This window comes from Populus alba, chromosome 14 (assembly GCF_005239225.2).
Source record: "Populus alba chromosome 14, ASM523922v2, whole genome shotgun sequence".
NCBI lineage: Eukaryota > Viridiplantae > Streptophyta > Magnoliopsida > Malpighiales > Salicaceae > Populus > Populus alba.
The window spans coordinates 12463079-12488377 of NC_133297.1; the positions used below are offsets into that span (position 1 = coordinate 12463079).

A 25299-nucleotide genomic window follows, 5' to 3' on the forward strand; every position below is an offset into this window, starting at 1 on the left:
ATAAATAAATAAAGGTATGGACTAGAATGGACTTGGCTAAGAATTGGTTTGAACCAAATTGAACCGCGATTAAGAACTAGGTTGTATAAGTTCTAGTTCAACCCGTTATGTGTGATAAAAATCTTAAAAGAATGCTCATTCTAGGCATTGAATTGGAACCGATTGAACCGGTGAACCAATGAACCGTCACATTCAACGATTCAAGCTCCGGTTGGATTCTAATAACACTATCCATGAGTTTCTCTGGGCAAAATTATCAGTCTGAAAAATTTAAACAAGCCCTCCCTTGAAAAAGAAAACCTTTAATTTGAGAGCCTGATATATTAATAGGAATTAAGTAAAAAATTACTATCAAATCAATCTCTCTGTATAAATAAATTTGTCACGGATCATCAATCTTAAAATATTAAACTATTAGATGACTGAAAAAAGCAGCTCACTTTCTCGACGTGTGGCCAAGTAACTTGGTAGCTTAGTATTCGTTCAGTCAATAACAACCTCAATTTACAGAAAAAATGGTCGAATCTCTCTCCAGAAAATCAACTATATAGTATTTACAACCGCAAAGGTCTTCACATATATTAGGAAGAACACATCACACATAATTGATGTAAGAAAATCGTGGTACCCTGTACAAATTAAGTATTGTTGTAGATTCTACTTCAAATGTTCACTGCTAGATGCTGTGATTTCCTCGACCACTAATGCTCTTGCTCGATTAATCGTTAGCAGGCAGAGATACAAATGCTCTTCAAGCTCCTCTACCTGCTTCCTAAACCCAATATCACTCTTCTTCAGGTCCTTTATCACTTGTAAAGAAAACTTATCCTCTATTCTCTCCAAACAGAACTGTATCATTGCCTTGTCGTGCTCAACTTCATCATGAAGCCTGGATACAAGGCTGCTTATTGTGTCAAAATCCCTATTCAATATGTAAGTTCCCTTGGCTGCCACATCAAGTTGCTGCCCAACTTTCCTCAGGAATCCACTTCTCAGAAACTTGAAGCTCGTGAGCTGTTTCTTGAAGTGCTTTAGTGGGAGGCTGAAAATGGTTGGGCCCATAACCAGTGCAGTAAAAGTATGTGCTGCTAGAACAATAGTTGTGATTGCAATTAAGCTACAAGCTGCAGCTATGCAAATTCCCGCAGCCTTATGGATACATGCAATGAGCTTCATCTTCCTAGCCACCTTGTTTCTTTTGGATTTTAGGTGGTTTAAAACCAGCAAGTACCTGTCGTTAATTAACTTGAAGTCATGCTTGTTAGGGGTTGAAAACGGATTGCTTTGGATAATGAATGAGTTCAGCTCCGAGACAATCAATTTCACTTTCTCAGGCGAGTAATCGTCGATACTATTCAGCACTCTTTGAATGAACACGTAACTAGATTGGATTTGGTTTATGTTTTTAAGCAGGTGGCTGCATATATTTGAAGCCTCAGCACTTACGTCAAAGTAATTGAGCATAAGCCCTTTGAGTTCAGGTACTCTTGAAAGAAGAGCTGATTCGAGAATTACAGGTATAGATTCTTGACCTGGTTCCAGGAGAATTTCAGAAAATTTGCGATGGCAGTGAGTTGAAAAGGATGGCCCGTTTACAAGTGATTGAGCCTTGGTGAAAAAATCAGCAAAGGATTGGGTTCGTAAAGCGCTAAGGTACTCTTCGTTGACATTCAAGCTTTTACAGGCATCGCTGAATTCCTTCCCATCTGAAAAACCGTAGCACCCAATTCAGTGTAAATTAAGGAGGCATGTACGTGTTAATTTCCTTGATTTAAAAGGTAATCTCAAATTTTCAGCTTGTAGATCGAGATCAATTCAAACATTTAATTATTTATTTCTTTTTATTTAATTAAAAGGCACTAAATTTCAGCTCGTGGAAAGCTAGAAGACCGAGCACTAATTTTTATTTGATAAGCCAATAACAGAATTACAATTAGAACACCAAAGTTTGACAAAAGAGGCAACTTGATGACGGGGAGAAATCAATGGACAGAAGCAGCTATAAGAGCACTATTGATTTAGCTAGCCAGTTATCTTCGTCTATGAGTTAGTGAATCTTAATATATAATGAAGCATGAAGACATTAATGTAGCTTACCTTTTCTGTTCTTTGAAGCTCTAAATTTGCCCCACGTCATATGCTTATATATCTTAGTCTGATCAGTACGTCGAAGGGGTAGCTTTCGAACACTTTCAAGAAGGAGACCTGAATAAAATCTTTTGCTCACCCAATTTGGGCTTCTCTAGAAAAACTTGTACTCCTTTGAATAATGAAGGGTTTTAATGAGCTATCCAGCAGATTCCTGGGTTGGGCATACCGACTATGTATGCATCTTTGCCTTATAAAGCCTCTAAAAGACATTCTAAAGTGTTGTGTTTCACGTCATCTTTTTTTTACAACAATCTTATCTAAGAGAGAGTGATCTACATCTCCAACTCATTTGCAAGCTTTAAGGCTAAATTTGCTGAAGAGTCCTCTCCTCTTCCAGGAAACTTTATTGCAGGTATAGGCTCCTTTCCCTCTGTTTGCCTGAGCAGCATTAATTTCTTGTCTTTACACTTCTTTACACGTCTGTAATCCTGTCCTGATGTTGTCATGTATGGTTTGTCACTTTGCATAAGATTATATACAAATATCATGGACGAGTACAATGGATGCTCTTGAAATAATCTTCTTATACAATTATGCTGTGAACTTAAATGCGGCTAGCTACTAATATTTAGCACCTATGTAATAATAATTGAACTTTGCTGATAAAACAAAAGAAAAATAAGCCTTGATTATCACCCAATAATTGAACTTCATCTTCAAATTGTGGTAGGCTTGTAGCTGTAAGCATCACAAGTATTTCTTGCCTTTAATTATTTGACGGATACGTTAAGATCTCTTGAACCGCTCGCCTAAGAAACTTGCTATTTACTAGTCGACGCATCTTTTCCAATCATTTATCTTCAAGTTAACCTCAAAAATCAATGAAGCAGTCCTAGAGGCCTGCAATATTTCCCTTAATTTCATATCCAAAATACCATATTATCTTACGTGATATTGATGAAGTAGTTCGAGAGGCGTGCATGATTTCCCTGGATTAATGACTAGTTATGTCACTAGTCAAGGGAATGATGAATGATGATTCAAGCAATAAAATGCCAAACATTTTTTCTGGCTCTTTTTATGTCAGGCAACCTAATTCCCAACCCCACCCACTAAACAAGACAGACACACACACCGAAAGCAAGTTAAATGGTACAACGAACTCCCTCGATTCCAAATAGATTTATCCACTTTCTGCATTCTGAGATGTTACAGAAGTAGTGCGCTGTCCATAAACCAAAGGTCTGATATTGACTCATCCACGCAGAAGCATGTTGATTCATGATGTTAAGATCACTCTTCATTTTCAAATCCATATACACAAGATACTCAACCCAACCCAACCCGTTAGAGAGAGATAAAGATTATGTACGCGTGGAAAGTTCAGTTTCTGATGAGGATGGATCATGTATATATCTCATAGCCGTCCCTTTTCACATGTTTAATGTGAAGCTAATCCATCGCTTTGCTTGTTTTCCCCAGCGAAATGCTCCCATCCTCTCTAACTAGCTAGCTAGTGGTATCGATTACCGCGTCTTAGGTATATTAATTGTGTGTTAGGGTGGCAACTAACATGTAACAGGAAAGTATTTGATTAATATCATACAGATAAGAAATGGACTGCATGAAATATATATTCTCTCGAGCGTAATCAAATTCATGTCTAACCCAAACCACTGTCCCTTTTTAAAGAAAAGACAAAAGTCACTCGAAATATCATTTAATTAACTAAGAGTATCTTGGTATAAATTCATTGAAAGAAAGAAACAAAAATTCTTGCCGTGTGAAGAAATCTACTCTGTATGTTCTAAAAGGAGGCCATTAGCCTTCACGAATATATACGGCATATATATATATAAAAGAAGTTTTCTATAAAAAGATTAAAAAAATATCGTCGTATAATTAATTTGTATAAAGAGGAGAATTGCAAGCACCATCACTAAAACAGAGTGTCATGAGCATATAGCATTAATTTGCTGTCTCTAGCTAGCGTATAATATATGATCACAATCGCATTATTTTTGAAATTGCCACGTCTCAGGACTTTAGAGGTGAAAAGAAACGTGAGCAGGATCAAGCAACGCATGCAGGAAGTAGGTTAGAATGCGTCATTGGTAAATTGTCGGAGACGATACAGCCTTTTAATAGCTTTATATTATTACAGGAAACCTTAAACAAAAAGAAAAAAAACTAGGTGGGTTGTGATGCTAAAAAAAACCAAAGTTGATCAGCTGTTATGCTATGGTTACAGGTCTCATGTTTATCGTTGTAACGTCTAAGAATCTTCTTATACATTCATCCCGAACTCCTGTTACGAATTGGCTGCTCTTTCTGGCTTTATCCGATTTCTGGATCACGTTGATCTTCATGTAAAAGCGTACACATCGCATCAACATATGGGTCTCGAATTGAAAATTTCATGAATTTGAATGATTTATTTATGGTTAAGTATTTTACATTAGTTGATCTTAAGGTTTGTTTAATTTAGAATTAATTATCGGAATCGGCTTCTTAATTTCATGTTTCTAGGAGCATCAACCACGTTTGATCTTAAGGTTTATTTAATTTAGAATTAATTATCGGAATCGGCTTCTTAATTTCATGTTTCTAGCAGCATCAGCCACGTTCGTCAAGCCCAAGTCGTTAGATTCAGTGAAAGATTGGAATTTAATGTAACGAGATCGGATAATTATTTATTTTGTATGGAAGATTTGTTTGTTTTTTGTGTTAAAAAAGTATTTTTTTAAAAAATTTTTTTATTTTTAAATTAATATTATTTTAGTGTTTTTTTTAAATTATTTTGATACATTGATGTCAAAAATAATTTTTTAAAAAAATAAAAATATATTATTTTAATATATTTTCAAATAAAATTTATTTTAAAAAATAATCACACTTATATTTTTAAACACCCTTAAAATATTAAAATATTATAATTAACCAATCCACTATACATGTTCGCAAGCAAAGATAAAAATAAAATGATAGGAACGAGAGTGAAAGTTTTATTCTTATTACGCGGTTGAAATAAATGAAATGAGGATAAGAATGGAGAGTGGAATGAGAATATAAATCAAGCATGGCTTCTTTCCCTTGGCAGAGTATTTATAATATTTTTTTAATAATAATATATTTTTTTAATCATTGTATATCAACTCCTCTTTTTTTTGTTAGCCTCCCGACGCAGGAGAACATGAAAAATAAGAAATGATAGGCATATGGGAATTTACTTTGTTTAGTTCAATTTTAATATGTTTACAATAAAGATTTTATTAAATAATGTTATGTAGAAGTACTCTCCGTCACTCGTGTTTCTCTCCTTTGTCTTGGTTTATTTTGGCTATTTATATCATGATTGTTTTTGTATTTTAAAAATATTTAAAAAAAATTTAATTTTTTTTGTTTTTAAATAATATTTTTTAATTTTTTTAAAATTATTTTAATATACTAATATAAAAAAAAATATAAAAAATATTATTTTAATAAAAAACACTCACAACTACTCTTTGAAGATATTAATATTGCTGTATTTGTGTGGGCAACTTCAGCAATCATTCAATAATCTTTTGGCTGCCAACTAACATCACCTAGCTGCCACCTAACATCACCTAACTACCAATTAATGTGATTGTCAGCTACCCATCATAAATAGTATTATCACAAGTGTCGCGATTTGTTTCAAGTCTCAACATTTTTATCACATTTACTATAATTTGTTGATGGTGATTTCTTTTTTAAAAAATATATTATTATTTTTATTAATATGAATATTCAATAACCTTATAAATATCTCTCAATTAATTTTATAAACTATAAAATTAATAATTATTTTAAAAAATAAATTTAAAATTTAATCAACTAAACTACCCTTCGAAGTTATTGTTATTATTTGTGATCCCTGAAGCCCAAGGGAGGGACTTGGTGCAAAGTTGAACAACTTCTAGGCCTGCAAGTGCAACATTAAGTTGATCCATTTATCCTCGTTGTTCGGAAAGAATAAGGTTCATTAACTTTTCATTTTATCTTGCCATGATTTTTAGATGCGGTCACATTCTTTCCCTCACGAGCGTGTAGCGTCCTCGTCACAGAATAATTATAAACCAAGATAGAGCTCCAGGCAGCTGGTGTCGGATTCTAGTTTCAAAAGATGGCTCCATGAGAAACGGGCAGAGCTATTTTTAAAATATTATTTGAGAGTATGATAATAATTATTTTTTAAAATATATATTTTTTTAAATTAATTTTAATATCAGTATATTAAAATAATATAAAAAATCAAAAAAATATTAATTTAAAGTATACAAAATTTAATTTAATTTTTTTTAAAATATTTTTAAAATAAAAAAAATGATCATGCTCCAAATTACCATGTGAAACAAAATGCTGTCTTTGGAAAGGCTACCTCTTGAACTCGTAGAAGCCACCTCTGAAATCCTACACTATCCTGAGCTTGATCCTAAACTATGATCGTGGTACGACGATGGAGCATTCCATGCTACCTGGGGATATTCATTTTGATATATATATATTATATATATATATATATATATATATATATATATATAATGCCCATTTAAAATATTTTACTAAAATAAAAGAAACTTATTAAATATGTTTTTTTTTAAGTCTTTACAGAGAATAGTAAAAATTGGAATGTGAATAAAATATCGTTGAAAAAAAAAGCATAATGTCAGATTTATTGGATGTCACTGGTTTCTGGCTTGCATCATGTTACAGTTTGGATAAAAAAGTTCATGTGTTTAAAAATAATGTTCAATTCCTTATAAACTACTTGAAATTATTATTAAATCCAACTCAGAAAGTCCGTATTAAATTCTTCCAGCCTTGCTTTTTGTTTAGCTTTGATTTAAAATTAACCATATAAGAATTGCTTTAATATAATTTAATTAACTTGATGAGTTTAAAAATAATTTGAATGATTAGTAAAAAAAATAATTTGTTTTTTCAAAAAATTAAGTCAATATCTTTTTTTTATATATATATAAAAATGATGATATATTAAATTAATCCAGGTTTCGTAACATATTAGTTTGACTTTAAAAACAAAAAAAAAAAACATCGTTTTCCTTTTATTTTAAATATTGAAAAAGGAAGATATTAAATTGACCCGAGTTTTATTGTTTAATTCACAAAACTCGTGACCTAGATTATAGAATCTACTAGGTTTGAAATATTTATTTTTTAAATTACTTTTTATTTAATAATATAATAACAAAAACAAATAAACTAATTTTTAAAATGTTTACTTGAAACTATAATAATATTATAAAAAAACTAAAATAAATTATGATAAAAAATTTAAAATTAATAAAATATTAAATGATAAAATTTAAAAATAAACGTAGTAGGTAAAAAAAAAGAAGGAAAAGTAAAAAAAAAAATGAGATGCTTTATGATGTTTTTGAGTAATCAGTATTGTTTAAGACAATGGGCTCAAGTTGTTAAATCCCAAGCCCGTGACGAAAGCGCAGCGTAGAAGACGTGGACCAGACCAGAAGCCCAAATTGATCCAGCTCAACAATCCATGGTGTCGGATAAGAGACAGTGATTCTATCGTCACCGGGCCAATCACTAAAAATCATCACCAGAGCAAGCGATATCCAGATTCCAGAGTCCTTGACAACCATCACGGCCGTCTTTCACTGCAGGAAAAAAAAAGTAATAAAAAACCAGTCAAAAGAATCCAACAACCCCACCAACGCTAATCGGCAACCCCACCTGTGCCGTCAAAGTATCACGCGCTTGCACACGCCTTCATCCTTTCCTTTGAGTGAGTCTCCCTGTTCCCAACAGAATTACAAACCCAAGACCCCAAAACCTACCAGAAACAAAACCAAACCAAAACAAATCCCCAAATTCAAAATATAAATAAAAAATAAAGCGAAGCTGAAAAATCGGAAGGAGAAAAACATAAAGGTCTCACCTGAAATGGCGTCGTCGAAGGTGATGGCGTCGTCGAAACCTAGAAATTCGGATCCATCTTCAACAACTTCATCTCGATCGCGACGCGCTACTTCTTCTTCTTCTGCTACTAATACCACAGCAAAACCAGCTTATCAATCTACTGATCGATTATTTCAAAAGGAATCAACAATGACAGTTGATGGCATCCTACGTAGCGTGTACGCGTCTCCATCAACCGAATCGACTCTTCTCGACGCACAAATAACCCTAATGGAATCCCCTGACCAACTCCCTCATCCACAAATCGAAACAGATGATACCGATGATCAAGATATGAGTGATGTAATTCCACAAGAGAATAAGACTGCGGATGATATTTGGAGAGAAATTGTTGTGGGGAGAAAGGAAATGAAGGATGAGCCGGACGAGATGATGACTTTGGAGGATTTCTTAACGAAGGCAGGGGCGGTGGATGTGGTTGGAGAGGACGGGGATGAGGTCAAGATGCCGCCGCCTGAGAGGTTGAGTGGAGGATTGTATGCGTTTGATTCTCTGCCACCGAGTTCATTTCAGGTGTTGGATAAGGAGGAAGGGTCGATTGTTGGATTTGGTAATGGAGTGGAGGTGGAGCTTGTTGCTGGTAGTGGTGGTGGTGGTGGTGGTGGTGGAGGAAGAGGGAAGAGAGGAAGGGGTGTGGCAATGGAACCCTTGGATAAGGCGGCACAGCAGAGGCAGAGGAGGATGATTAAGAATCGGGAGTCTGCTGCTCGCTCCAGAGAGAGGAAGCAGGTTAGATTTATTTTTTATTTTTTTTCACGTTGTTTTGATTGATTGATGATATTGGATTCAAGAATTGTGAGTGTTTGTTTGTTTGATTTAAAATGTGAGTGTTTTATTTGGGTTTTAGGCTTATCAAGTGGAATTGGAGTCTTTGGCAGTGAGGTTAGAGGAGGAGAATGAGCAGCTGCTTAAAGAGAAGGTAATTCATTTTATGTTATTTTCAGCGTAATTTTGGAATTATGAATTTGGTACATGGTTTCTTTATATATCTTCGCTTGTGAGTATAACCTTATCAAACCTCTGCCTTGCTATTCGGGACTCTTTGTACAATCTAAATCTATTAGTCTGTGTTTTTAGCTTTGTGGTCGTGGAGATAGTAGTTAGTAGTTACTACACTTTCTCCTTGCTGTTCCATTATTATCTTCATCCTATTCCTGGTCTTACTATGCTGTGTGAGTTACAAATAGCAACACAGAAACTTATGGCGGTGATCTATTTTTTTTTATCTAGCCAAGAAATGAATTGAATTTGGACTGTCCCAATCTCAGTAGCAATGGGAAGAAAAATGGCATCAACAATGCAAAAACCAAATTGTTATTTAAACCCGGTGGCATAGGTCTGGCTGCAGTGATCGACAATTCATTCTTTACCCCCTAAACAAATTAGTGTTATGCTTGTAATGTAGGTATTTTGCTTCTCGTGTCCTGATTATTTGTTGCCATGTCTGATGGATCTACATTTTGAGAGTGTTTGAAATCAATTGATGTTCTCAAAACCTTTCAGAATGGCTTAAGACAAATGAAAAGGATAGAAATAAAAATCCTTAGGCATCATTTTACATGTCAGATCTGTTGCCCTTTAATATGCTGGATGTCTCTGCAGCAACTAAACATATGTGAATTCAGACTTGTAGATTTAGATAGTATAAAACAAGTTCGACAATATGCAGCCTAGTTCCACATTATGATTGCATTGGCTTGCTTCTGTTTTTTTCACGAGCTTGATACAATGGAAGATCTTTGCTCCTTTTTTTTCTTTTATTTTTTTTATGATCTTAATATTCTATTTACATGTCTATCTGTGTTCACTGCTTAGTCTGTAGTTGTTTTGATTATTCCTTACTGTGACCTTTTCATTTTTTCTACTCAGTCTCAAACACATGAACATCTCATAATGCATTTTCCCAGGCTCTATTACAAAAAATGCTACTTTCTTCCTACCTAGCACAGTGCTGTTGAATTATGCATCCCCCCCCCCTATAAAATGGGCACATGATGGCACATTTAGAGTTTATCATCTTTGTTTGCATGCAATTAATGGTTAGCATTAATTTTAACTGTAACAATCATTGTTATGCTTTGAAGTTACATGCAGCAAGTATAAATTGTTTTGCATTTTTAGTTTTTCCTCAGGTTTGTATGTCTAATATGCCAGTATGTATGTAGTAGATTTTTTTTCTTTTTTATTATAAAATATCTCAATGTCTTTGTTTTTTCTCAGACATGTTGATGATTTACTTGTGCCACATGCCAAAATTTATCGATGTGTTTTCTCTGGTCTAACAAAAGCTGTTCTTTGTGCAGGAAGAGAGGACTAAGGAAAGGTTTAAGCAGGTACTGATTCTATTCCTTGACTATTTTTCTTCTGACACACTGAAAACATTAAACCCTGGTATAACACTCTATGATGTTTGCAAGTGAAATGAATTAAGCATATAAAAATGGAAGCGAGCCAATAGAGGAAGAGACACTATGAAATGTAACTACTAAAAGACGCTGTTTTCACCTGGATTTCCTGTCTGTGGTGATAGGTGCTTTAGATGCATGTTCTTTTAAAGGTGTACTTGTCTTTGGTTTTGAAAACTGTCCAGAGCAGAAAAACAAGTACTTGGGTTCAGGTGTGTTTGGTTCTGAGATTATGTTAAAAAGGCAGCTACCAGACACTTTTGAGTTTTGCAAACCATGGTTTTGAGTTGAAAACTATCCCCTTGCGATGGTATGGAACAGAGTGGAACTTGTGTGACTTTGCTTAGGACTTCAGTGGTGTGGGTGTATGTTTGTGCATGTATTCTTGCAGTATGAATACATCCATATAATTGGTATTTTAATGAGCTATACTTGAGCTGAAAGGAAGAACTAGATCTGGTTGACACAGCAATCCTCATTATCATTCTGAGTGATGTCTCATTCCACTGAATAGGTTCTTAGAGGGAATTTATTATATAAATGGATACTGGGTTTGAAAGCAAGCCAATTTTCAGAGGTTTTGTAGCATTATTGGCTTCAAGAACTCCTGAAGCCTAAAAGGCCTGGGACTTCTACAATTGAGGAAAGGGGAAAATGACAGCATCCAAAATTTTAAACGGGGAAAACTGAAAATTGTTGAGAACTGCTTACCAAATTGTTGCGGAGCCAAATTACCCTATGGACTACAAAACTAAAATGTTGGCTGCAATAGAAGATTCTTTGTAAATGTGTGAAATGGAGAAGATAAAGTAATTCATGGACATGAAAGGAAATTTTTGTATTAGAGGTCTCAATACTTTAATTATTCTTACACATCCATTTTGGAATTGCTGTAAACAGCCTTTTTTTAAGTGTTTTTGAAAGACAACGATGAAATGGGTTACAACTGCATTCCACTTATTCATAATTGTTTAAACTAACTGTTTGAGATAGAGGGCAAAATGAAGATATGTGATAGAGGGTTTTCAGGTTTTAGAATACTGTTATATCAATTGTCTGAGAGACACCAATTGTGAAATTTTATTTGAGCATTCAATATAGTCTACACTCTATATAATTGCCAAGTAGACTACTCAATATAGTAGCACAAACATTGCTAGTAGAGGCATTTATTCTTATATAATTCTAGTTTTGAGTACTCAGAGCTTCATTAACTATATATATTATAGCCTTTGGTTCTTGTTTGGAGCCTTACAGTGAGCATTCACTGTAGAACGAAGACCATTTGAAATCAGTTGAGATGCTGAGGATGTTAGGGAGATACTGGACAAGTGCAGTCTAGCAATCATTGAATTGTTGACTTATTTTTTTCCTTTTGCTTCTACAGCTTATGGAGAAAGTAGTTCCTGTGGTTGAGAAGGGAAGGCCACGACGTGCACTTCGGAGAGTCAATTCCTTGCAGTGGTAGATTGTCTGTGCACAATTTGATAATTCATGCGGTTCTTACATAGAGGAAAATGAAAAGCAGCATCCTTTTGAAAATTCATTTTCTAGTGGATTAGATTTTGAACCCGATCATCATTTAGAGCAATCGTGGTTTTTATGTCATTGAGAGACGAAAAAAGAGAGAGAGAAGGAATGATAACCTGAATCATAAAGTAATTTCCTTAGAAATGAATTAGGAGGCTTCGATCCAGGGTAGATAGATGGTAAAAGGTTTTAGCTATTTATGTAGTTCGGGGGTGTTGCTATGCAATGCGGTGCTTTGTTACCCCCAGTTGTGGTATGGGGGGGCAGAAGTGCTGGATTGGTATACTGTATTTATGTGTTGGAAAGTTATATGTTGGTTGGCAGAATATAGAGTGGTGGTGGTATCTATTTGTAGCAGCAGACCTTTTGTGATTATTTTGCTGCAAATTATTTGCAGTCGTGTTTAAAATTCACAGCTTGGAGCGCTGACCATATAATGATGCAGGGCCTTGAGGGCATTCGGAAGTCTTGTTTTCTTTCAAGTTCTGGCATTTCTGATGCATGGCCTCCGATGAATGAAAACGTAAAACTCAATTCATTTTAGAAATACAAGGGCCAGTTATGACTTTCGGCAACTTTGGTCTTTCGATGTTAAATGGACATAGAACATCAAACGATGCTAGCAAGGAAAGGAAATGATGGATAAATATAAGGTGTTAGCCAGTTAGTGTAGTGTTGGAACATTTTATCGATGGTGAATTCACTCTGTTCTTTTTCAGGGGAAATGATGAATTACTTTTTATATCAATTATTTCTGGACGCTAGTCCGTGCCCTTTCCATTGATTCCATATAATTGTGCCGGAAAACATAATTACAAGTAAATTTTGGAAGCACGAAGAATCAAACGCAGATATGATGTCGATTTCATAAGCACAAGCCAGTAAGAGAGGGTGCGTGGGGAAAAATCACCACCTGCATTTGTTTCAATTGGGCTTGGCATTAGAGTAACTGGTCCTCGTCTCGTGCAAGATCAGGAACTAGAAAGTTGCGAAGCGATCTATCCTATTCCTCGTGTACAATTGCCTCCAATATTTTTTTTCGTCTTCGAGGAGACTGAGCTTTCGGGAATTGAAAGTACTTTTGCTACTGTTTTTTTGTCTTTTAGCCCTTGTCATCGCATGTTTCAGTCCTTTCGTTGTTGATAGAACTCGGGCAACATCGAAAATTACAATAATTAACAAGTGTCCGCAAGCGGCATTTGCATTTTAAGGGCTCGATTCACAAGATCTAAGCTCTTAAAACAGATGCGGTTTCTCCCTCCCTCCTCTCCTACTGTTTGCCAAACGGGTAACTCAGCTGGAGCCTGAAACCTCCAGTTAAGAACAAGGTGGAGAGGGTCACTTCAAAAGAAGGGAGAAGTTATGAAACTGTTCTGCGCGTACAATTTACAGGACAACAATTTTCTTTAAAAGAAGGAAGAGCTAAACTGTTTTATCGTCAATTCTTTAACCGGTCTTCTTATCTTTTTTTACCTGCCAGTAACTCCCTATGTGGAAATTACTTAATACATGAAAAAGAAGGAAAAAGAAAACAGGGGGTTGCATACACTTGACTTAATTGTAAAGTACCTTGGACTTGGGATCCAAGCATGCACGGCTCTCGCTACAGACAAGAGACTCAGTTGTCGCTATGCTCACATGTTTGGACATACCCTGGCTGTCTGTACATATCTAGAGAAGAACAAAAGAGATGGGCCCTTACAGAGCCTGCATGCCGAGAAATTAAACTGAGCAGGGAGCTGGTAGCAGGGACCCTGCATTCTTTGATTCAACGTATATGACAGATTTGTAAGGCGTGCCTTGCCAAAACCAACTTTTGCGTTTCTTTTTCCCCTACCCTTATCTTGAATCAATCTCTCATCCTATCTAGCACTATTAATATAACCGAGATATCCTACGACATTGCGAAATTAACAAAAGTAATCCTTTTTACATTGTTTATTACGAAAGGGTGCACTCTTCGTTAAACTAATATAATGACAAATTTACTATTTAAAGAAAAATCAATTAACTGGCAATTTGGGGTAATATTAGTTTTTCTATAAAATTCATTATTTATTATCAGATTCATAAAAAAACAAGCATGTTTTTTCACATTTTAAAAGTATAATGGAATGACTAGATTAGCCTTAAAAGGAAAACTTATTTAATCGGTGTTCATGTTTATATATATATATATATATATATATATATATATATATATATATATATATATTCATCCTAGTTTTTTTAGTATTTATCAAGTTGATTAATGAACAATTTAGTATTTTAATAAATATAAAATATAATTTAAAAATCAATGTTGACTAGTGCATGCATTGCACATGCTGCAGGTGGGAGGAGCTTATGATCTTCTAGCGGCACATGCAATGTCTCCCAACATCCAACTACAACTTATACCATTATGTTACAAGCATCAAGGGGGCTCTTTTTGTGTGGGGCAGTGCACATCGTTGTATATGCAATAAAGTATTGACAACGTCATTTATGAACTTTCCCTAAATATTTAAAATTTCATAATTGTCCTCTTGTTTAGTGATACTTCAATTTTAATTTTGATTTTTTATTTATAATTCTTTACTATTTTTGTCAAATTTCAATTTGTTTTCAATTTTATCAATAAATTTATACTTGTGATATGTTATTTTTTTTTCAAATCTAATCCTTGTTCAAATTTATACAAGTTGTTCTTTTGATTTTGGATTTTTTTTGTAAATTTGATTTTTTTTTTCAATTTTCACCTTCAATTCAAAATTCTAAGTTGTTCTCTCATTTATTTTTATTTTTATTTTAGTCCTCGTTCTCTTAATTGCTTTTTTTTTGTTTTGTATCCTTTTATATAATTTTTTTTTTAATTTCATCTTTCTAAATTTTTTTTTGAATTGAGCTCCATGGTTTTTTAAATAGGATGCTTCAGGTTTAGTGACTTGGATCACAAGTTTGAAAAGTTAACATGAATTAATACTTTTTTTATATTTTTTTTTTAATTTCATCATTCGTGTTGTTTATCTTGAAAATAGGCTATATGATTTTTTATGGTTTCCTTTAATTGGGTTATCCTGATGTCATGATCAGGGTAACATGTTTGGTCGATTAACTCAAGTATTTTTTTGGGGTTGCTTTTTTATATCTTTTTTTGGTTTTGTCCTTCAATATTGGATTCTTTTTAAAATTAAACTTCATTATCTTTCATGTTTTTCCTTCTATTATATTATCTTATTCACATGATCCGAATCACGAGGTTTGACAACCTTACTTTGGTTTGCAAGTGTTTTATTTCATGGTTTTACACTTGTATTTATAGGAATTGACCATTGTTATTTTTTTTTAATTTGCTTTTTATAAGGTTGGCCCAGCTTCACTACTTGGGTGGCTAGTTTTCCATGCTAGCTTGAGTTGTGGCCTTTTATTCTGTCAGTATTTTTTTAATTTCATAATTTAACATCTAGTTATCTGGGAATCTAGTTTTGTAATTTTTCCCTTTTAACAAGCATTCATTTTCTTTTAATTATAGTTATCGCCTTTTCTTTTAAAATTCAGTCTATTTATTATTATTATTATTATTTCTATTATATAATTAAATATATTCATCCAATTAGATAGGTATGTAACTCGAGTCAAGTATTTTTTTCTTTTTCTTCGAAACACCTTGGCCATGGCTGAACATTAACTTTTTAAGTTATAAACAAATCAGCCTAGCCTGCTGCAAAACGTGACCATCTATCCAGTGATTTTACTAAAAATTCAGAGTCTTCGAGGCAATAGCGCACATCTTTTGATTTTTTGTTTTATTGAAGTATTTTTTTTTTATTTACATGGGTGTCTGGGCCAGCTTACGCGCACCACGACTAATCCCACGGCTCACTGCGCGGGGTGACAGACGTGTACATGAGGACTCGAACTCAGGAGCAGTGAAAGGAGATAAGCTCCTTCTACTCGGTGCAGTTTTATTGAAGTATTTTAAGATAGAGGGTTGCTGTACAACGGGTTTGTTTAGCAAGTATCTCTATGGTTTAGCCTAAGTTATGAAACATGATCTGTAATCTTGAATCATAATTTAAAAATTAATTTTTTATATAAATAATTTATGACATAAATAATTAAAGTTAGAAGTATATCTGACAAAAAAATAATTTTTTTATAAAGAAAGTAGCGCAAGTTAAAATCAACAAGTTAGGACTTAGAAGAATTTATGTAAAAGCAAAATCTTGACCATATTCAGTAATATTTGTCTGATTAAAATAAAATATTTATAACTCTATCTAAACTAAAAATAAAAATAAAAGATAGAAATTTGAATCAATACATTAACAGCTAGCAACCCCCCTCTTGATCGGTGTTCTTCACGAATTATAGTTATCGGTAGGCTGTACAAGTTAAGATTATTTTATTTTATTTTATTTTATTTTGAACTGGTATCAAGAAAAGCGAAGGGTTTCATAGAAGAAAGTAAAAAAGATTCCTCACCTCCCAAGAAAGAAAATACAACTACCTCCTTGATGAAGTGATTATAGGGTTCATAGCTATTGCCTGCAGTGCTGTGCAGAGGCTTATCATCAAAGAGCTAATCATTTTAGCATAATAATCTCCATCATTTTCTATCAGCTCCTCTCTCCTAATACTATATTATTCACTCCCTCTGCTTTTCCTTTTACATGGTTTCGAGGCAAGTTTTTCCACCAACAAAATCATTCAACCTTTTACTGTATAAAGCTGTAATAATAATAACAATAATAAAGACACAATCTCCAATATCTGTCCGTCGTCCATTCAGAAAACTCGGGGACATCAAAAGCCAAACGCATCTGACATTTTAGCAGTCTCCCCCCCCTCTCTCTGTGGCAGACACGCTCACATTTTTCTAAAATCTCTCTTTTGTTGTTTGATGAACCAAAGGGCTAAAGAGCTGCAGAGACAAGGCTTAAAACCCTTGTAATTCGAAGTCTACTTAGGATAATTGCCCCTCGGACAAACAAGAGTTGCAGCTAATGAAGATTCCCTCTACGCTTCTCCTTCTGTTATCTCTTCTCTCTCTACTACCGCAACCTTCTTGCTCCACAACAATACTAGTGGATGGCGTTTCAGAGTGGAAAGACCCCAATGTTTATATAGGAGATTCCATCAGTAAGTACTTGAAAACCCACCGTTTCTTGCTTGCAATCTTCTTCTTTTATTACCGTTTTGGGCTAATTGATAACATTTCTTTGTATTTTTATTGGCTTCTCTCAGTTTTCAAACACAAGTATCACTACAGCTTGTACATTTTCCAGAACCAAAGAGCTTTTAGTATCTGCAACTTCACTCAAGCTACACTTCTCACCAAGCCCAACTCCACCTCCTACACGGTATCTCTTCTCCCTCTCTCTCATTTGGAATATCAACAGTGTACAAATCCCATGCTTGTCTCTCCATATTTACATGCTTAAAGGCTGCTACAAAAATGTCAAAATCTTGGCTCACAATTCTTGGGTCCTGATGACAATAATTATCAATTTCTTTGTACAATGCCAAGGATAACTCAAAAAATTAAAATCTTTTTCCATTTTTCTGTTGCTCCTCCGAGCTATGACTATAAAATGTGCTAACAATTTTCCATGTATAAATTGCAAACAACTGAAGTGGCACCCATCACGCCCTGGTTTCTTCTACTTCACATTCAACAATGGCTCCCTAAAATCCTGCAATCAAGACTCACAAAAACTCTCCGTAAAAGTCTCTCCAGCAGCACCACCACCACCGGCACAACTCCCTCCAACGGCATCACCTCCAGTTCCAGCACAAATTCCAGGCGACATTGTGTCATCATCTCCTGCGTACCAGTGGCCATCCCGTCCTCGTGATGAAACAGCCTTTTCCCCCGCTCCTGAACCTGGTGGTAGTGCTGCGAGCTCTCCAATGGCGACAGTGCCGACATTGATGCCAGATAAAGGTGGTGGTAGCGGTATTCCTTTTATTAATAGCAACCCAGCTGTTCCTCTGCCTACTGGTGAAATTGATTCTGCCACTATTAGGCCCTTGCCCACCTCCGGCCATCATAAACTGGTATATACAGCCCATCTCTCTTTTTATGTCTACTTGTCACTATGTTGTGTTGAATTGAACAAAGAAAAGTTAAAAACGAAAGGTTTTCAGCGTTTTTCTTCTCAGATAAAAAAAAAAAAAAAAAACAGCACAGCTTCTGAATCAAGCAATGACCCATGTGTGTATATACTGAACCAGTAAAGTGTCTTTCGATTTATCACAAAAATGTAGAAAAAATATTGCGTACTGTATATTTAGACTGGTCTTGATAGGGGTGTTTGACCGTGGGGTGTTCTTTTTGGTTTTGGATGGAAATGCAGGTGGCAGTGGGGTTACTTGGATCTCACATGCCTCTAGTTTGTGTGGTTTTACTGCTGCCGCTGCTGTAAAACGGAGGAGAGACGAAGCAATTCGCTGCAATTTGTGTAAAAAAATCGGTTTTGAGTAGGCTATAATATGCACCATGTACTGTAGTTGAAGAGCCTAAAGTAGCTTTAGCAGTGATAATGATGATGGTTATGTATGCCATCGATTGTGATGCCCTTCTCGGACCCTCCTCTGGAATCATTGCCACTTTTGGTCTTCTGTTTTTTTGACATGCAATCGATTGCCACTCCCTTTTCCTTTCCTCTTTAGCTCTGCTTTCACTCCCTCGATTTGTTTATTTGAACAGAATTTGAATTTCCAACGCCAGCAGGCTTTCGGGTAAAGTTTTTTACTTTCGAAAAAAAATCATTCTTCATGGTACATGCCATTCTCAGAGTTCCACTCTGTTTGGGAGATGGAAAATGAAGAGGGGGTGAATGAGAATGAAGAACACGAGAGATCGTGGGAATGAAGAGAAGAAAATAATTCGAGCAGTGTAAAAGCAAGATTGGCGAGATATTAAATAATAAAAATAAATATTTACCCTCGTATCTCACGAACACGTTATTCTCAGCAACAATTCGGCCGAAAAACATGAAATTATGGGGGCAAAACGAGAAAGTGAAGTAACAAATAGATCCAAATATATATTTATGAAGCATAATAGCGGTTTTCTTAGATTTCGTTTGTTTACGAGGTCATGAAAAGCATATATTTCGTGCTCTATATATTTTATAATCCTAACGAAAGCACTAATAACTACCACCATAAAAGATAAATAGACACACAGAAATAAAAGAAATATAAGAGAGAAAATTAAAAAAAGAGAGATTTTTTTATCCTTTTTTTTATATGCTGTGAGTATCATAAAATCTTCCCATCTCTAGCAAACATCTCTCTATCTGTTAAAATTCATGCATTTGAATAATTTTAGGTACTTATCTCTCTTTTCTATGATTTTTAAAGATTTTTCTTTATCCATTCTTTTTATTATTATTATTATTATAGTGTTGTTTTGTAATTTATCTTGATTACGATGCTTCCTGTAAATAAATTTTGGTATTTTGATAGTTTTTGTTTTTTATCTAACTACAAAGAAATATCCATTGGTTAATTAAATAATTTTAATTTTTTACGTTGACCTCACATATAATTATTTTTTTAATCTTGAAGCTAAATCAATGGTGAAATGTTTTTTGACCCATGAAAAACTCATACTGAGCTTATCGGAACAAACCTTAAAGGTAAATCTCTTGAACAAAATTAATGTAAAATGATCAAATTAAAAAGAATACTACATGAATAAGGAAAAAAAAAATTACACTATGTGAATTCACTATGAGATTGAAGGAGAAGCAACATCAATTGAAACATTAATTGTCTAGTTTTTTATACCGTTTGAAATCTTATGAATTGAATTCACATGATTAAATCAATTTTTATGTTTGGAATTTTTGAATTTCAAATAAAAATTAAATCATGAAAAATATGCAAAAATAAATCAAGAGGAAGATCCTCTAATTTGCTAGGGTAATTCCAAATAAAAAATAATTTTCTAAAATACCCCAATTTCTTTCCTTCCATAAACCCTAGAAAGTAACTATCTCATCAATTTCTATTTCACATCTTCTTTAACCGGTGCTGTCTTCAACAAAAGTTTTGATTTTTTGGCCCTAGAAATTGCCCGAAGTGGGAAAAAGTATTGGAAAGACTGTCCAAAGCTGCCAACTGGTTAGTAATTCATTCTAGCTCTCTTTGTTATTCTAGCTAGTAAATGATATAAAATTTTAAAATGCTTATATTTTATGCTATTTTAAAATTTATTTGAGAATTGATGATATCTATGCTAAATGAATAGAGATAACAAATATATTGTCAAACATGTCAATGAATTAATTATGAAATAAACTTTTAAACCTACGCAGGAGGACTTGCTTGAAACTTTTTTCCCGACGCCATACAAGTCAGTTTGTCAAAAAGAGCCGTTAGCTTCCCGCCAAGGTGAAAACATACATCAAAAGCAACCGACTTTCAACCCGTTTATACACTGTTTATAACAATTCACGATTAAGAAGCAATGAATATGTGCTTTTCTTATGCACATGCATCAAAGCCACCTTGTCATTTCTTCTTTTGCTTCTTTAAAATGCATCTCATGTTTCATCCTTGACTAACAAATCTATCTCGATTTTTATATATTTATATATATAAGAAAATTGTACCGAGCCATGGAGCTTGAACTGGGGCTCAAAATCACCCGCATTAGAGATGATATCAGCTCCTTCACCGACCTTCGGATCGCTAAAGATCATGCCGGTCCTCTTTTCTTTTCTAGAGAAACCGAGACCATGTTCACCCTTGTTGGATATCTCAAAGGTAATAACAACTAATGCTCATACTTCAAGTTCCTGTTGTTCTTAATATTGTTGTTGTGATCATACTGGATATTGTGAAAAAAGTGCAGGTTTTAGAAAGGAGAATATTGACATCAAGATTAATGAAGATGGTGATCGGATCTCAATTAGTGGGAAGAAGCCAGTTCAGGAGATGGTGTTGATAGGGTGGAATATGCACAAAAAAGAGGTTGAGTTACGGTCATTCCGGAAGGCCTTCCGAATTCCTGATGGAGTCGTTTTGGATAAAATCAAGGCAAGATTCAATGATGAAGAATCGACTTTGACGATTATTCTTCCGAAATTGGTGAAGGGAATTCGTGATGTTGAGCTAGAGGAAGTTAAGGGAGAGGAGGTTGATAAAGGGAGAGGCGAAGCTACACAAGCTGTAGCTGACAAGGCACCTGAAGGAGAGAGTAGGGAGCCAGAGTTGAAGAGGGTGGAACAAAGTGACCAAGCTTTGCAAAATCAAAGGGTTGTTGGGCAAAAGGCTGATGCAGCTGAAATAGTGCCTGAAAGAGTTGTAGATACAACTTTACAGAAGAAACTAGAGCCTAAGGATCAAAGCGAATTAGAAGAAGCCACTCCTGAAAACGCAGAACCTCCTTCTACTACCACCGCCGCTACATATCAGGAAACAGTAATCAAGAAACTTAAGCTAGTTTTGCCTGAGAAAGAGATCGAACACCAAGAGTCAAAAAAGGCCGCTCCAGCTGAAGAAACTAGAAGCGAGGAGCTTCCCGGTTTGAAAGAGCAGGGGAAGAAACAGGAAACTCCAGAGGCCAAGAGCACTCGTGAAGAAACGATGGAAGAACACCCTCACGGACCAGAGTGCAATCAATTGACAGAAGCTGTCATGGATCAAGAGACTAAACCACCAGAAGTGTCAAACCAACCATCAGCGCAAGCTGATCAAGGACATACAGAAGAAGCAAATCATGTAGTCAAGACTGAAATATCACACGAATCAGAAAAGCTGGAAACAGAAACAAATGTTCAAGAACCAACGATACCCGAACCTGATCAAGAAAAAGAGCTGGCTGAAACTCCACATCCAGCATACAATTCAAGAAACAATGAGGCCCAAGGAAGCAAAGAAAGCCATGGAATAGGAAATGATATCAAAGAAGCAGCAACGAATAGAAAGAATCCTGCTTCAAGAAGAACCAAGCTATGTCCTCCTCTTGTTGTTGCGGGGTCGGCCATTCTCGTCTCTATCGTAGTGTTTGTCATTGGTTGGATTAGAGCTAAGAAAAGATGAATTATATGTAAGACACTGGCTTTAATTGCTTTGTTATTGCTGAAAACAATAAAATCTAGTGCATCAAATAAGCTAATTGCTATAGAACGATCGACTTGATGTTCACAAGCGTAAACTGGATTCAAAGATATTGATACTGAAATAGAATGAAGGGGTGCTATTTTGTTAGGACTAGAATACCTAGGGTCCAACCGCTACGAAACATTCTTGGTTGCAAAGAACATAGGTTGTTGCTGTGATTGTGATTCATTCTTACAAGAGGTAAATTCCTTAACTTCGTGTCCAAGATATAGCAATCACATCATGTTCCTGCAACAAATTTAGGGAAAAAAGATTTCTTGGAACATACAGCTAGCGGGCTGAATCTTAAAACTCAATGATCAATTAAACATGTATTCCTAATAAGATAGCTTCGAGAGACCCTTATTTTCAGCTGTCAACCAAGCATGAAATAAAAGTTCAGTTATATGAACTGGAAAAGTAAAGGACGTAATTTGCCACTAGCTTGACAACCTCTTACACATTCACCAGTCTTTTTGTGGTTTCCAGTTTTCATTTCCCGAATCCCTGCTCTTCATCGCATCCTCTAGTGCTTGGAGTCTTTTTGGAGTGTATTCATCGCAGATGATTAACAGAATTTCACTATCATTTGTCACTAGATGGTAATAAATGGCCAAATAATGAACAACCATGTTACATACAGATTTATCAGCTAAAGAAATGAGAATAAAATTCAACTAAATCTCCCTTTTGATTAGGAGACACCCCCTTTTTCCAGTGAATACTGAAAAAGCATACGACTCGACAGAAACAATCCACCAAGGGCCAAGTGCTAGAAATTTCTTGTGTGGTGTCTGTGTATTTGTGGGTATTAGGTCCGTGTAGAGCCCAGACACGTGCATCACAAGGTGCCATGTTCTAACCTGCATAAGAGTTAAAGAGGGGCCACTATTGGTTGAATGACTTGAAAAAGATCGCCCCCCTTTTGTGCTGTTAAAAGGGGCCCATCTTTCTTGAAGCCTTGCAGCTAGAGAGCTGTTGAAAAGCTGAGGAAGGTTGAACGAAAAAGCTCCGATAAGATAGCCCCATGGCGTGGTTTGCATTTACATACAGGGTGTTCGTTATCGCGGTTTAATCAAAGATTTAATTTGAAGAAATAATAATAAAATATTATTTTTATAAATTTATAAATGAAAGATATTTTAAAAATTAATCTTTATCACGCTAAAAAACACATAATCTAGAAATTGTACCGAGAACTGTGATATGTCAATTCAGATTTTCATCATCGAACTTCTTGTGTATTTTAAATGGTATTAAGGTTAAGAAGAGAGGAGATTTTCCTTTTGAAACTCGACAAGTTTACGTCACTATAGTAGTGAAGTAGACTGATCATTCAGAAACCAAAGTTTTTTACAACTGCAAAGTATGGATTTCAGCTCTACCAAGGAAGGACAAAAATAGCTTTTAGAAATTAAACCTCAAGAGTTATGACAGCCACCAACCTGTAAGGAGGACCAGTATCGTGGTGGCCACTCCGCTATTCTCTCTAGTTGGCAGTCCAGTGTGCTGTATTCAGGATGTAAAACTTCACCAACCCTGCCTGTGCTATATGTATGAATTGTAAGGTAGTGATGGGTTGTTAAAGAGATTTCCTTTTAGAAAACATCGATAAAGAAATTCATTGGAGAGGAATGACAAGATTTAAGGCTTCAGCAATCTATTATATTGGGCTAGACCCAGCTGTTTACAGTAGAGAAGAAATGGCAATCAGATGTACACAGTTGAATCATGTAATTATCAATGCCCAGAATTAGGCCACGATTGATAGGTTTTACAACCATTACTGATCCTCTCCAAATTCTGCTAGGTTTCCCCAAGGTTATACATGGGCTAACCAGATCGGTGGATCAATTATTTTGCCGACAAATACCTAACACCTGACAGGCTACGTGTGGCTAGAAATTCAAGTGTTTGGAGCAGCGAGAGCAAGTCTTGAATGTCTCAAAAATTTGAGCCCATGGCCTAGTAAAATAGAGGACACAACTGCTCTAGTTTATCAGGGAGATATGAGGTGGTTGTAAATAGAGCAGAACAAGGTATAAATGGGATCCTAGAGATCCGGTAAAGTTAATTTCTCCTTGAACATGGAGCTGTGACCTTTTGCGTTCTTGCTCTGTAATATTTGCTGGAAAGAAGATCAATTTCGCATGCAAAGGGAAGGACAGGATGGGGAAAAAGGATGCAAATCAGAGAGCGAATATAGAAGACAGTAAGGGATAAGAGGTGGGGCAGGAAAGAAAACGAGGTGTGGTGGGAGCTTTCGTTTCGTAGTACAAAGATTCAGGAACTCTTAACAATGAAGCAAAGCATCAACAAGGTAATGGTTCTATCATAGATACGGGTGTTTTCTTAGGAGAGGTGAATTACAGTCTTGCAGCTATGAAACAAAGCATTGGATTGCATTTGCTGTGCTCACAATGCTTCGCAATTCAGTACTGGTTTCTGCACATAAAAAATCGACTCCATGTCCAATTGTATATCCATTAATAGGCTAAATAAAAATGGTATCTCATCACAGTCCCATTAGGTGCCGTGGCTACCCTCTTATTGATTGTTCATATGGTGAGATCAGGAATGTAATATTTCTCTGTTTCCTAGATCAAGTAGGGTAAACAGTAAAATGTTGATTATGAAACAGAAACAAGCATAAAGATTTCACCCAGAAGCATATCTTGGAAACTTGGCGGATGTGGTCTTCGTTCCTGACACTCCAAAGAATAAAAATACGAAGAATATACTGTCCTCATCAAAAGAACAAATAAAAAAAAGAGCTCTAGAAAGTCTTAAAATGCTTTGTATTCTAGAGAATCAAATTGCTGAAATTCTATTCTAGATGCAAAATGTTCATGGGTCAAAATGCCAGAGCTTTCAAGGACTCGAAAATAAGACTGAATCAAAGTCAACTACAACAGCGGATGCCACCAAGATATTAAACTATTTTTTGCAAATTGCAAGAACACTATAAAAATAGCCTGAGAAGAAGTGCATATGGAAGCAAATCAAAGTCAAGCGAACCTTTTAACTAACATAAAACTTGGATCTTGACCTGTTATACGTAAAGACCCTCCTCTGTGATAACGCAAGCGGAAACTAGAGTTCCTGCAGTAATTTATCGGTGGTCGGAAATTAACTAGGTCAGAAGAAAATTTCAAAAGGGAATTCTCTAGTCTTTATTTGCTAAAAG

The 25299-nt window shown here is 35.2% G+C and overlaps 4 protein-coding genes across 4 annotated transcripts; 3 read left to right on the top strand and 1 right to left on the bottom strand.

Moving 5' to 3' along the window:
* Positions 1-548: 548 nt before the first annotated feature.
* Positions 549-2481, bottom strand: LOC118050843 (UPF0496 protein At1g20180). The gene is made up of 2 exons (XM_035061663.2): positions 2098-2481; positions 549-1706 (listed from the first exon to the last, which is right to left on the bottom strand). Exons 1-2 carry the CDS (start codon positions 2135-2137, stop codon positions 658-660), a joined length of 1089 nt encoding a protein of 362 aa, XP_034917554.1. The 5' UTR covers positions 2138-2481; the 3' UTR covers positions 549-657.
* Positions 2482-7672: 5191 nt separating this feature from the next.
* Positions 7673-12476, top strand: LOC118050023 (G-box-binding factor 4). The gene is made up of 4 exons (XM_035060593.2): positions 7673-8805; positions 8924-8995; positions 10380-10409; positions 11869-12476. The coding sequence occupies exons 1-4, from the start codon at positions 8041-8043 to the stop codon at positions 11947-11949; spliced, it is 948 nt and encodes a 315-aa protein (XP_034916484.1). The 5' UTR covers positions 7673-8040; the 3' UTR covers positions 11950-12476.
* Positions 12477-16711: 4235 nt separating this feature from the next.
* On the top strand, positions 16712-18667 carry LOC118049221 (uncharacterized). The gene is made up of 4 exons (XM_035059501.2): positions 16712-17135; positions 17241-17356; positions 17631-18053; positions 18353-18667. The coding sequence occupies exons 1-4, from the start codon at positions 17000-17002 to the stop codon at positions 18419-18421; spliced, it is 744 nt and encodes a 247-aa protein (XP_034915392.1). The 5' UTR covers positions 16712-16999; the 3' UTR covers positions 18422-18667.
* A 1824-nt stretch (positions 18668-20491) lies between these two features.
* On the top strand, positions 20492-22112 carry LOC118047889 (uncharacterized). Its single transcript, XM_035057713.2, has 2 exons — positions 20492-20774; positions 20863-22112. The coding sequence occupies exons 1-2, from the start codon at positions 20627-20629 to the stop codon at positions 22050-22052; spliced, it is 1338 nt and encodes a 445-aa protein (XP_034913604.1). The 5' UTR covers positions 20492-20626; the 3' UTR covers positions 22053-22112.
* Positions 22113-25299: the final 3187 nt, after the last annotated feature.

Excerpts from the sequence above, each read along its gene's own strand:
- LOC118049221 (XM_035059501.2), top strand. The coding sequence starts at position 17,000 with ATGAAGATTCCCTCTACGCTTCTCCTTCTGTTATCTCTTCTCTCTCTA. Across the intron at positions 17,357-17,630 it reads CCAACTCCACCTCCTACACG|TGGCACCCATCACGCCCTGG; the intron begins GTATCTCTTCTC and ends AAACAACTGAAG. Across the intron at positions 18,054-18,352 it reads CCTCCGGCCATCATAAACTG|GTGGCAGTGGGGTTACTTGG; the intron begins GTATATACAGCC and ends ATGGAAATGCAG.
- LOC118050843 (XM_035061663.2), bottom strand. The coding sequence starts at position 2,137 with ATGACGTGGGGCAAATTTAGAGCTTCAAAGAACAGAAAAG. Across the intron at positions 1,707-2,097 it reads AGCTTCAAAGAACAGAAAAG|ATGGGAAGGAATTCAGCGAT; the intron begins GTAAGCTACATT and ends ACGGTTTTTCAG.
- LOC118050023 (XM_035060593.2), top strand. The coding sequence starts at position 8,041 with ATGGCGTCGTCGAAGGTGATGGCGTCGTCGAAACCTAGAAATTCGGAT. Across the intron at positions 8,996-10,379 it reads AGCAGCTGCTTAAAGAGAAG|GAAGAGAGGACTAAGGAAAG; the intron begins GTAATTCATTTT and ends TTCTTTGTGCAG. Across the intron at positions 10,410-11,868 it reads CTAAGGAAAGGTTTAAGCAG|CTTATGGAGAAAGTAGTTCC; the intron begins GTACTGATTCTA and ends TTGCTTCTACAG.
- LOC118047889 (XM_035057713.2), top strand. The coding sequence starts at position 20,627 with ATGGAGCTTGAACTGGGGCTCAAAATCACCCGCATTAGAGATGATATC. Across the intron at positions 20,775-20,862 it reads CCTTGTTGGATATCTCAAAG|GTTTTAGAAAGGAGAATATT; the intron begins GTAATAACAACT and ends AAAAAAGTGCAG.